The sequence below is a fragment of the Notolepis coatsorum genome, assembly GCF_963971535.1.
Source record: "Notolepis coatsorum genome assembly, chromosome: 16".
Classification (NCBI taxonomy): Eukaryota; Metazoa; Chordata; class Actinopteri; order Aulopiformes; family Paralepididae; genus Notolepis; species Notolepis coatsorum.
The window spans coordinates 21,953,457-21,966,216 of record NC_140180.1 but is presented as its reverse complement, the minus strand read 5'-3'; the positions used below and the strand labels follow the sequence as shown (position 1 = coordinate 21,966,216).

The 12,760-nt window shown below is 40.5% G+C and overlaps 1 protein-coding gene across 1 annotated transcript in view; it reads right to left on the bottom strand.

Moving 5' to 3' along the window:
* The window catches only part of ergic1 (endoplasmic reticulum-golgi intermediate compartment 1), a 42,111-nt gene that overhangs the window by 23,556 nt on the left and 5,795 nt on the right, over nucleotides 1–12,760 (bottom strand). The window contains 1 exon segment of the mRNA XM_084331673.1: nucleotides 4,719–4,780. Within this exon segment, the coding sequence (XP_084187799.1) occupies nucleotides 4,719–4,780 (62 nt within the window).

Genomic DNA, 12,760 nt, shown 5'->3' with positions numbered 1-12,760 from the left:
TCTGAACCCGGGACGATAGCTGGGGAGGCTTTCACGAAGCAGGACCGGCGAGTTGGATAAACTTGGAGTAAAGACGCTTGCCTTTGATGCATTTGGATTTCTAATCTATTCAAATCTAAACTAAATAAATCTATTTTCGATAGGTACAGAAAGGAAGAAGAGCTTTAATTGCATATTAATTAAAAAAAATACATATGATACTGTATTGTACGTTATATCATATTACATTATATAATCATATTATAATTAATTTGTATATTATATTAAACTATATTTACACTATATACTATTATATTATGGTACTATTGTTCTGAAGGTCCAGATTAACACAGAGTCTGCGTTTATTATTTTGTATAACTTATATATTGTTTATATATATAAGATATATATTTTCACGTCATCTGTTTACCTACCAGTATTCATCATTCACTTATTTGTATATGTTCCACTCTTAACGCCGTAGACAGCGTGAGCCCATGCGCAGGGTTCTTGGGACATGCCTGGACAGAGTGTGTGTTATAGAAGAAATGTTTGGCAGCAGTAACAGGACGGCAAGCAACGTATCTTGACAGAGAGCTGTACAGCTAATTAGATACCACATAATATTGTCGAGCCACTATTGGCACAGTATAGTGACTTGTTCGAGCGAAGTAACGTTGAGAGACTTATAGCTGAACCCAGCGGCGTTCTGGATTTAACTACCTATTGAAGACGACATGCGGGTTGGCCTAAGTGTACAAGGGCTAACTAGCTAGCAACCATGCCAACGGGCTTTTTGGACTAATAGCTATTAATCCTGCCATCGGGCGCTAGGAATACAGGAACCCGGTCCGTACGAGACCCTCCTCACCAGCGACGACAAGATTATCCCAAGTTTGTCTGCGGCTCTCTGGAGTAGGAGCTCCAGAGAATTACCGTCTCCACCCGCCATCTTGCTTTCCCCGTGCTGCTCGCTTCTTCTCACTCCATTCCAAGCATCAATGGTCGAGTACTCGTAGTTCAGGACTATCGTTACCTCTGACATCGTCGCATTGGCGTTCTGGATTTAACTACCTATTGAAGACGACAAGCTAGTTAGTCCTTGTACACTTAGGCCAACCCGCATGTCGTCTTCAACGCCGCCGCCGCCGCTGGGTTCAGCTATAAGTCTCAACGTTACTTCGCTCGAACAAGTCACTATACTGTGCCAATAGTGGCTCGACAATATTATGTGGTATCTAATTAGCTGTACAGCTCTCTGTCAAGATACGTTGCTTGCCGTCCTGTTACTGCTGCCAAACATTTCTTCTATAACACACACACTGTCCAGGCATGTCCCAAGAACCCCGCGCATGCGCTCACGCTGTCTACGGCGTTAAGAGTGGAACATATACAAATAAGCGAATGATGAATACTGGTAGGTAAACAGATGACGTGAAAATATATATCTTATATATATAAACAATATATAAGTTATACAAAATAATAAACGCAGACTCTATGTGTTAATCTGGACCTTCAGAACAACTATATTATATTGTATACCGTAATTCCTCTAATAGTAACCGGGTCTCAAATACAAGCCGGGTCTCTATTAATGGCCGGGTGCGCTCTTGAGCTAAGCAATTATAAGCCGGCCTCCTAATACAAGCCGGGTTACTAATATACTAAGCTGCATACTGAGCTAGTTACTTGATTTCACTTTGAAAACGTTGAAATGACCAGTGACCACCTGTAATTGCACTGTTTACTATTTCATACAGTACTTGGTTTCAATAAATGAACCCAGTACATTTTACTGGGTTCAAACTGACACAAAATGTTGATTTATTCATTATGATCCGTTTGAAAATTTGAAATATAGGCCTCCCTCTTATACAGGCCTCCTCCTAATACAAGCCTGGTACCCGCTACAGTTGAAACAAATACAAGCCGGGGTTACTATTAGAGGAATTACGGTATATCATGTACTATATATCTCATATCACATTATATATGTGTTGTATACACTATTATTTACTATATACTATTATATACTGCAGGTATACTATACTGTAATGTGTACTGTAATGTGTACTATATGTATGTAAAGAAATTTTAATTAAAATAAAAAACGAAACATAAGTCATCAGGGGTAGGCCCGACAAGCCTAGTGCTTCTCCCTAGCCCTTTTCGGACAATTGGACAATGCTGCAATAGCAGCTGGTAAAACTTTGGCGATTTATGGAATGACCATTGTTATGTGTCCAAAACCCGAAATAAAAAAGAACTGAACTGAATCTGTTGAAACTGAACTCGAATATCAGATTTAGGAATGCGATTGAAGTAAAATGTACAGGTAATTGTTATTGAAATAGGGTATAAATTATTATTAGATAAAAGTTATTCAATTGTGTTTTTGGAAAGAAAATTATACAATGACAACATCCTGTCGACCACCGTGTTAAAGATCAATACCTTCCGTTTTTTTCCCTCAAGGGGATTAATATCCTGTTCAAGCCTAAACAGTCATCCGGGGCTGGACCGGTGAATAGTCAATATTTGTAAACTGAAACTACCACGTTGTGAATAATCCACGTAATCAATGGTTCGACAATGACATATTGATGACAAACAGGAAAGCTGGCTGAAACGTGACTTGGATCACAGACAGAGGAGAAGAAAGCGGTTGAGATTTGAGATGCGGCTGACGGGTCCTGGTGCCGGAGGGGAGGGTGGAGGGATGAGAGAGGGATGTCATTAACATTCTCGACATAGTAGCTGAACCACGCACTACCCAGCTCTCCCTGCCTGGGGATATGTTCACCTCTATATTGTGACAGGTAAGTCACGAAAACGCAGGTTAACTCCTCCCCAACCCATACTAATCTGTTCCCCCCTGAGGGCGCATTCACTTCTAATCAGGCTAGGTGCGCTGGTGTGGGTGTGTCATTACACGGGCCATTAGTGTGACGTCATGCTGTGCGGTTTAACCCCCCACCCCAAGGTGGCGGTAATGTACTAAAAGTTGTTTGTCAGCCGCCGTTAAATAAAAGAAAAGAAGAAGAAAGCTTCTAGCATTGGCTAACGTCAAATCAGGCCTGCTAACACCTCATTTCAAAATAGTTTGTCCATTTTCAGCACAGAGACTTAACCTTCATGTTCTGTCTCATTAGAAACGTATAATCTGCTAATGCTGCCGTCGGCGGTCAAATTGTGGGTGCTACGCAGACCTGTAATTAGCCGTGACCCATTGGCAAGGAAGAAAAACAAGTGTGAGAAGGACACCGTACGTGGATGTATCTCCGGAGATTAGGTTCTTGTCACAGGACAGCTTCTGGAGTCGGCCAGACGCAAGTGTCAAGCTAGCCAACCTTAACGTCACCAGGTAGGCTAAGTTACATCTGACATGCATTATTAACATAGCTAGCTAAAGTTACTTGTGCCTCTCTCTATTTTTCTCTACCGCTCTCTCTCTTTCTCTCACTCACTTACACACTCACTTTCACAGTAGCGGCTAACGTTACATTATGGTTGTAATGTACAGCCTCTCTCACTCTCAGTAACGTTAGCGGCTAAGGTCTTAGCTATACGTTATGGTGAGCCGTAGGGCTGTCTTAAATACTTCGAAGCTTCGTTCGATGGGCATGGCATTCGAATATGAAAAGAAAATTCGATTATGTAAAAAAAATATATATATACCGGTATACAGTATATGATTTTTTTTTATATTTTTTTGCAAAATCAACTCTGCCTCTCTTTGTTAACTACAACAAGCAATGCTGTTTGTTATTTAAGATGAGGTCGGACTCGGCACTGACAGATTTGTGTTCATTGTGCTGCTTTTATAAAGCCTCAAATGACGGCTTACAATATTTCATGGAAGCAAACTTAGCAAAGTGTTTAGTTTGTCTAAGATTTAAAAAGGTTTAAACTTTACAGCACTGATAAAGTTGAACAAAGTGCTGTACAAGTCCCACAACATAAAAAAAAAAAAAATTTAAGAATATTTAAAGAGAAATATTTATAATAAAAAAAATAAAAAATAAATTCGAAGCTTCGAATTAAAATCGAATCTCGGCCCCGAAGCTTCGAATTCCAAAAAAAAAATCGAAGGTCAGCCCTTATGCTTATAGGGCATTTAGCTGCCCATCATCATTTAACACTCATGCCGCACACACGCACACTTATGGCCAGAGGAAAGGCCACTTAAATTAGTATAACATCAGGAACAGTGTATTGCACTACTAAAGCTACCTAGCATGTCCTATATGCTCTGTAAATACTATGTACAGATACCGAGATGGCACACCATGTACCTGTTTATTGCACTGTTGTTTTTTATTGGATTCTATTATATGTTGTACCACTGTATTTTTATTGGATTCTATTATATGTTGTACCACTGTATTGCACATCGTCGCGGGCAAGACCAGCCGCATTTCATTGTATACCTGTATGCCGTGACAATTAAAACTCTTGACTTGACTTGACTTGATTGTTTCTACCAACATGGAAGGAGAAATTGACATTGTGTGAAAACCCTCTATTGACTATAGGAATGGGAATATAGGTGTACCACCTGGTGAACATTTGGGCTCCACTGAGCAAATTTACCTCGTTTAGAATGTTATATTGACAGACATTGTGTTACAACAAATATTGCGCCTCCGGCGATTTTGACATTGCACTGGTCCACACTGCGACAATTAACCGTTTAACCCTAATCTTCAGCAGAACATTCATGAAAGACTACTCACTGCAAGCTCCCGTGTACGTGGGCTGAGTCAGATCTTTTGGCACTTTCCTGTAGATATCCAACCTGAGGAGGAGGAGGAGAAGAGAAGAAAAATAAAGAAAGAAAACGTAAACACTACGCACTGGCCAGCGAGTGGGAGCACATTCTGTACCCAGCAGGCCTTGCGGTATTACAGAAGAGAGGTGGAATGTTAACCCTGGAACACGGCCATTCCAAACAGGCCGAGACCGCCAGCTGCAAGGCATGCACACACACACAGTTCCACCTTCCTTTAGATTCCTGCCTTGAGTTATGAAACAACCCATAGAAAAGGCCCATGAACTTCAAAATATAGCATATACAGGGACACAAAACAACATACTGACTGATACACGCGTAAACATAAAGTAGTACAAATATGAGACGCACGGGTGTGAGTTCAACTCGCACGTTAATTTATTGTAAACCAGCAGAGGTGGTGACCGAGTCGTTGTTATGCAAGTCCCAGATAAGTCAAGTTTTTACACTCAAGTCCAGAGTCAAGGCTGGCAATTCCAGAGTCTTACGCAAGTCACAAGTCTAAAACGTTGGGTTTTGGGTCCTAAGCTAGTCCTAATACAAACGTAATGGTGTTAAAAAGTGTTAAAGCCAACAGAGTAATAGTTAGGAGTATATTGAATTTAGATGATTCTGCACGGACACGCAACTTGATTGACAGAATCATCTAACGGATGGGTCAGTGGAACTAATCGATTCGCTTTACACTTTTCATGCCATACTTTGGGAGCTTTGGGAGAGTTATCGAGTCTTTCAAGTCATGAGGCTTGAGTCAGAGTGAAGTCACGAGTCATTGGTGTTAAAGTCAAAGTTGCGTGTCGAGTCTGAAGTCAATCAAATTTGTGACTCGGTCGGAGTCCAAGTCGTGTGACTCGAGTCCACACCTCTGCTAAATCAGAATTCAGGGCATGAAGAATGAGGCACCACCGTGGAATGTCGTAGCATTATCCAAATCTTCCAATATCTCTTCTGGATATTTTAGGTAAAATTAACGAGTGCATAAATCATAAAATGAATCACACAACCAAGGAAGATCACTGCTAACTCACACATCCAACCCCCCCCCCCCCCCCCCTAGTGAAAACATCCCATGACCTATTTGGGGAGCCAAGAAAAAGGAGAAAAAAAATGGACTCATACTCAACAGCAAAACTATTCAGGCTCACAAGCTCCAGGCAGTCATGCGCATGATGCCCTTTTTGGGCATTGAAACATTTTCAACACAAACTCAGTTGCCGTTTCCCCAAACCCCACCCACCCCTCCCCTCCTCTCATTTCCCCTTGCTCCCTCTCCTCCTCTCCCTTTAAACCCCACCCACCCTCCTCTCATTTCCCCTTGCTCCCTTTCCTGTCCTCATCTCCCCTTGCTCCCTCTCCCCTTAAACCCCACGCACCCCTCCCCTCCTCTCATTTCCCCTTGCTCCCTCTCCTCCTCTCCCCTTAAACCCCACCCAGCCTCCTCTCATTTCCCCTTACTCCCTCTCCTGTCCTCATCTCCCCTTGCTCCCTCTCCTCCTCTCCCCTTAAACCCCACCCACCCCTCCCCTCCTCTCATTTCCCCTTGCTCCCTCTCCTCCTTTCCTTTCCCCTTGCTCCCCCCTCCTCTCCTCTTTCTCCCTCTCCTCCCCTTGGTCCCTCTCCTCTCCTCTTCTCCTTGCTCCCTCCCATTGCTCCCTCTCCTCTCCTCTTTCCAAAACATTCAGATTTGTACACACTTCTTCCACCAAGTGCTGCCAGTGAAATAATCACAGCTGACGCAATGCAGAATGCAGGGAGGGGGAGGAAGTAGGAGGGAGGGGCTTCCTGTCCAGAGCCCGCCGGTTCACTTGTCTCGCCTCGACTCCCACTTTCTCTCCAGTCCTACCTGAGGCTGACCGATATACAATATATCATATCTCCATTTAGCCTTGGGAATGCCATTCATGAAATTACTTTTTGTTTTAAGTATAGCCTAGTCTTGCGTTTAGAATCTACATATCCTCTTCATGTGGTTTAAAACGGTTTTGGTTAACATATTTCATATATTATATATATGATACTGATAGCATCACGATGGTTTCAACCTGAAAAAATGTGCCGGAAGGTCTGGATTCTTACATATCTCGATGTGATTTATCTAGAAATATCTACAGCAAGAATTTTGGGTCTCAATGAATCCAAAATGTCAATGTGGTTAGAAGGGGTGGAGAGAATAAAAGCTAGCATATAATGGTAGGGTCTGGTTAGGAGCGAATGATAATGGATGGATTATCCATTGGGGGGTCCAGGGGGGGGGGTGCGAGCAAGAGCATAATTTGTAGGGTAATAGATAGCAGGTATTAGGGGTATATCTTGTATAAGACATTTATCTAAATGGTGATTTCATTGGATGTGCACTGTTAATTAATGCTTGTATATCTAATCTTGTGTTGTCATGTTTGTTTATGTGTTTGTTTAAAAAATAATAAAAAAAACAATAAAAAAAAAATATATGTGTAATTAACCTATGGCTTTACATTGTCTCCTATTGGATTACCCACTCACAAAACAATCTTGTATTATTTGGACCTAGTGTTTCTGGGTGTGCGAGTGAAGGTCTCCTCAATCTCGCTTCCTTTCATTTATCAAAAAGATAATTCCACAAACGCTCATATTTCACAATGTCTTTGTGACACGGACACTGCGTTCTTTCACACGGTGACATCAACGTGAATCTGATACATTGCTCGGCCCGACTCCTACCTCAAAAGGCCCTCACCTCTCCCACACTCCCTGCCCCACCCCCACCCCCAAACCCCCGGTCTCTTTTATGCTCCTTCACCCTACCTCAAACCCCACGTCTCTCTCTGTCTGCCTGTCTTCCCCTCCTCCCATGTCCTGATTAGTATTTGGGATCATTGTGTTCCTCTGGCCGACAGGATGTGGAGGGCATGAGGGCTCCCTGTGGAGCCGGGAGGGGAGGGGCACTAGAGGATGATGATGACAGACTGGGCTGACACACACATCCTGGCATGGAATTATACAGGAGAGCATCCTGGCTGTCCAGCCATTGTTTTAAGAGTTTTTTCTCTTGATCTCTCACCACATCAATCAAACGTCTCAAGCAGGCAGGTGACTTGCACACCGCACAAGCACACTTATTACACACACACACACAATGGATTTTATCTCTTGTTTTTTCTCTATTCTATGCTTAATTTTTTTTGTGATATATGCTTTTCTTATGTTCTATCGGTGTATGTTATCTTGTGTATGTATGTTGTTGGACCCCAGGAAGCCGCTTAGGCGTCAGCTAATGGGGATCCGTTTAAATAAACAAATAAACACACGTGTACGCACACTGCTGCTACTTACACTGTAGAATCATTTATTTATCCGCTGTTTTTTTACCTTGTAAAAAAAACATAACTTGTACTGTATAGTTTGTACTGTAGAGATCGATGTCTATTGTTGTTTACAAATCTACTACGGTTGAGAAGCCGGGAAAAACAAGGATTTTCTGAAGCTGTGACAATAAAATAATTGGAATCCAGAAGCCAGCCCAGTCCAGCAGCCCAGCCAAAGACTATTGTTTACATCACTACCTATTTGTTATGAAATATTGTTTACATCTGTAAAGTAGGCCACCACTAGTTATAGCCTACATTATGAAATGGGCTACTGTTTTACACCTGTAAAGAACTAGCCTACTAAAATAACATAAAAGAGACTACGCTAAGCTAAAGTGGTTGTTTTTTCAGTATTATGACTCATCCCTGCTGTGCTTTAAAAGGTTTGGTCCCTTCTTTTCTTGGCTGGGTAGGTTGTGTGTAAATTCTGGAGGCGCGAGAGGTTGTAATTTCCTGGCTTACAGTAAACACCTCCTCTCTCTCCACCACCTCCCCCAGCTGTGCAGCCAGCGCTCTAGTGGGGCTCTGGTTTCTCTTCAGAACCAGGGACACTGTGTTCCAGCGGCATCTCTACGGTAACGGCAAGAACCGAAAGAACATGACTGTATTAGTAAAGCAGAGGGGGGGGGGGGGGACATTAGTAAATTGAGTGTGAACCTGGTAAATGAGTCACAGTGCGATGTGGTAGATCCAGTGCACAGATTGCCGGGTTAAGCATTATTATGGCCTTTTGGAGAAGTGCTGTCAGGTCAGTGCCTGGAAGTAGACAAAACCATAGGATAGAAAACACTGTGGAATTCCCATTGTCTGCAGGGGAAGCTTTGGCTCACGTCTCACTTGGCCCAGTTATGAACCGTTAGTGTTGGCACTAGAATTAGAGTTATTATAATCTAGTCATACGTGAGTATATAGCTTAGCATTCTAATGTATTGTGAAAGTGTGTTTCAAACGTGTGGCAAGAATTCAGTGTAGAAATATATATATATATAAATAATAATAATAAAAGACAGCACAAAATGGTGACAATTTGGAGGCAAGTAGCAGTAGTAATGATAGTAATATGAGCAGTAGTAATGATAGTAACAGTAATAGCAGTAGTAATGATAGAAGTAGAAGTAGCAGTAATAATGATAGTAACAGTAGAAGTAGCAGTAGTAATGATAGTAGGGCTGGGCGATTAATCGATTTAATCGATTAATTCGATTTAATGATTTAGGACAATTTTGAAAAATTCAAATCAATTTTCAAAACAATTTTTTTTAAGAGTAAGAGTCACCTTTTATTTTACAAAAAGTGATGTTTGGTGAAAGTTAGATTTGCACTTTATTAATCCTAATAGGGAAATTCATTCTTGTTTGATGATCAAGAGGCACCTTTTATTTGTTTTAAGTGAAGTTTGGTGAAAATTAAAAACAAGTTATTGCACTATTAATCCCAATAGGGACATTCATCTTTGTTTGATCAAGAGTTATATATATAAAAAGAAAAAATGTAAGTGAAGATTGGTGAAAGTTAGATTTGCACTTCAATTCCAATAGGGAAATTCATCTTGGTTTGATAAAAACAAAGATTATTTGAATGATTTCCTTGGTGTTTAGTTTAAGAGAAAAAAAATCGATTAAATCTGATTTTTTTTCCCTGATATTTTATTTTTAGGCCATATCGCCCAGCCCTAAATGATAGGAATATGAGCAGTAGTAATGATAGTAATATGAGCAGTAGTAATGATAGTAATATGAGCAGTAGTAATGATAGTAATATGAGCAGTAGTAATGATAGTAATAGGAGCAGTAGTAATGATTCATTCCAACAGCCATCAGACTATACAATGCATCACTGTGTCTCACTGCATCACTGAGCACAGAGTGGCAGTTACCATCTTCCTGGACTTAGTTTGAAACAGCACTGTGCAATATTACACCTACTGTAGATCTCAGTATATTTTTACTGTATATTTTATTCCATTTTATTCTATTTTACTCTACTCTTATCCTAGGCAACTTGATTTGATTTGTTGTATTATTCTAATTCGTGACCTGTTCTGTCTAAATGTTTGCAGTGTCAAATTTCCCACGGGATAATAAAAGTATTTCTATTCTATTCCTATTCTAACAAAAGTAGAAGTAGCAGTAGTAATGATAGTAACAGAAGTAGAAGTAGTAGTAGTAATGATGTCACACAGACTCACGGCTAGATTAACATGTTTCAACAAATGAACATGTTTGTATTAATTTAGGGTTGTGCCATTATTGCTATGCAAATGTAATAATTGTGAATGATTTTCTGTAATGAGTTGTATGTGTTGTTTTCAAGCATCCTTGACTTCCAAGGACAACGATGTAAATAAGTCATTGGCTTTTCGTTCCTCTCCTTGACAAAAGCAAATATGTGATGTAATGATCTGTATATGTTTTGTTGTCGAAAATAAATACCATACCATGATAGTAACAGTAGAGTTTAAGTCATTTTGAAAATGACAAGGAAGTGAAACAGTGAAAAGCTGAACATTTTGATGTATAAATCATCTACTCTAAGCAGTGTTAAGAGTGTAGGAGATTTTGGTGTTGCATAATGTATTGTATTCTATTATTATTATGTTCTATTCTATTATTATGATCTTTTTCCTGCCTGTACTTCCCCTCCCCCCTCCTACTATGACACCTGAATTTCCCCCATGGGGATTAATCAAGGAACACTTGACTCGACTTGACTGGCATCAGTGAGTGCAGCTCGTCAGGTCTGGGCCAAAGCAAGATTACAACCGTTTCTTACCCGCTGATGACGGCATGACGCCGTAGGCCAACAATACTGTATTAAATTATAGAGGATTACCAAACGCATCATCATGTCATTACCCCAAACCGATATCACATTTCCCCCCAAATGACTACCGCTTTATTTAGGCTTGGATCACTGCTTGGGCCTTTAACCAAAACTCATTGTTAGTGCTATTCTGTTGTTCACTTGGCACGTGTTTCAAGCAACAACGTCGTCAAGCACACAATTGGCCGACAATCAGCCGTAAAAGTTTGATCAGACCAAAATCGGGAAGGATTTTCTGCCAGCGTATCGGTGTGCGCCCCTAATTAAAAAAAACTCTTGTTTTCTTTTCCTGGAAGCACACAACAAACAGTAAGCCGTCATCATTCAGAAACTGTCGCCATCATGCTAAAAATAATCGTGTCTACTGTCGCCCACCGCTAAACGGAGGAGGGAAGTTGACATTGGGACCTTATTTCTACACCATGGGGTTATTAAACACAGTCATCAAAAACTCTCGCCGTTACGCCAAATAACATCTTCATTCACTGTGTCACAGTATCGACTGCAAGCATGTGAATACCACCGCCACTACAGTCCCTGTCACTGATGCCTAGTGACCATTTTCTGTGTCACTATTAATTACAAGCGTACGAAAGACCCAACACAACAGGAATATTAGCAAAAAGCACAGTCATCAGAAATTGTCACCGTCGTGTGATTAATACGTCTTCTGCTGTCGCTTAGCAGACAGTACACTGTGTCCTCAGAGTGGTACGGCTGCGGCGATCGTGACATTTTGTAATGAGGATTATTGTCTAACCGATTCACCAGAGGCCCCGCGATACGATATCGTCACACTATCACGATATTTATCACCTTTTTAAACTGAAAATTATGTCTGGAAAACTTTATCAACATCTGAAATAAGAATATATTATATCGGTTGTATCTAATAAGATCATGTTTTCAGTTGTTCACCTCACTTTATTGCAGCCAAGCCCAGGGGTGTAAAAAGTACCCAGAAATTATAAAAGTATGGGTACCGTACCGTCTAAAATCTTACTCAGGTAAAAGTCAGAGTATCTGGGTAAAAAGACACTTGAGTAAAAGTCAAAAAGTTTCTACTTTTAAATGTACTTAAGTATTAAAAAGTACCTTTCTGTACCGTCTATTCTTCTGATAGCAGGTGTTTAATCAAAGATCCCCGCTTTCTAGTCTTGCACAAGGACCAATCTCAGCATGGGTATGGACGGGTTAATTTTCCATTGATGGGGATTTGATTGGCTGTTTTTAAATTAACTGCGGCCGCAGGATTAATAACGTTAACGTTAGTTCGGCCAGAGACACAAATATACTAATTAAAATAGTTGGACCTGCAGGATATGTACTTTGTAAGTCTGTATTTTAAATGTAAGGAGTAAAAAGTATGTTTTTTTCTCTGAAATGTAATTGAGTAAAAGTACAAGTATACAAACCTAATAATACGAGTAAAGTACAAATCCCCCAAAACAGTACTTAAGTATTGTAACGAAGTACAATTACTCAAGTACTTTACACCCCTGATTGCAGCAAAATGAGATTGTCAAGCAAAAGAAAAGATTAGAATTTTTTTTTATGAATATATACTTCATACTTGGCATCAGTGTATGGATATAGCGGCACGCAAAATATTATAAAAAATATAAAACAATATATATAAAAAGCTGTATTGCTTTCCCCCCACCCCTACTAACCAATCATTGCGATTAATGATTTAGTTGTCTCATTCTGCGTGTGTCCAGATCGGTGATGTTGTTTGTCGCTTTGCAACAAGATGGGGCTCGCTGTGCTACATGGTAATGATAACATTGGAGCAAAGGGGGAAAGAGTTGGTAAA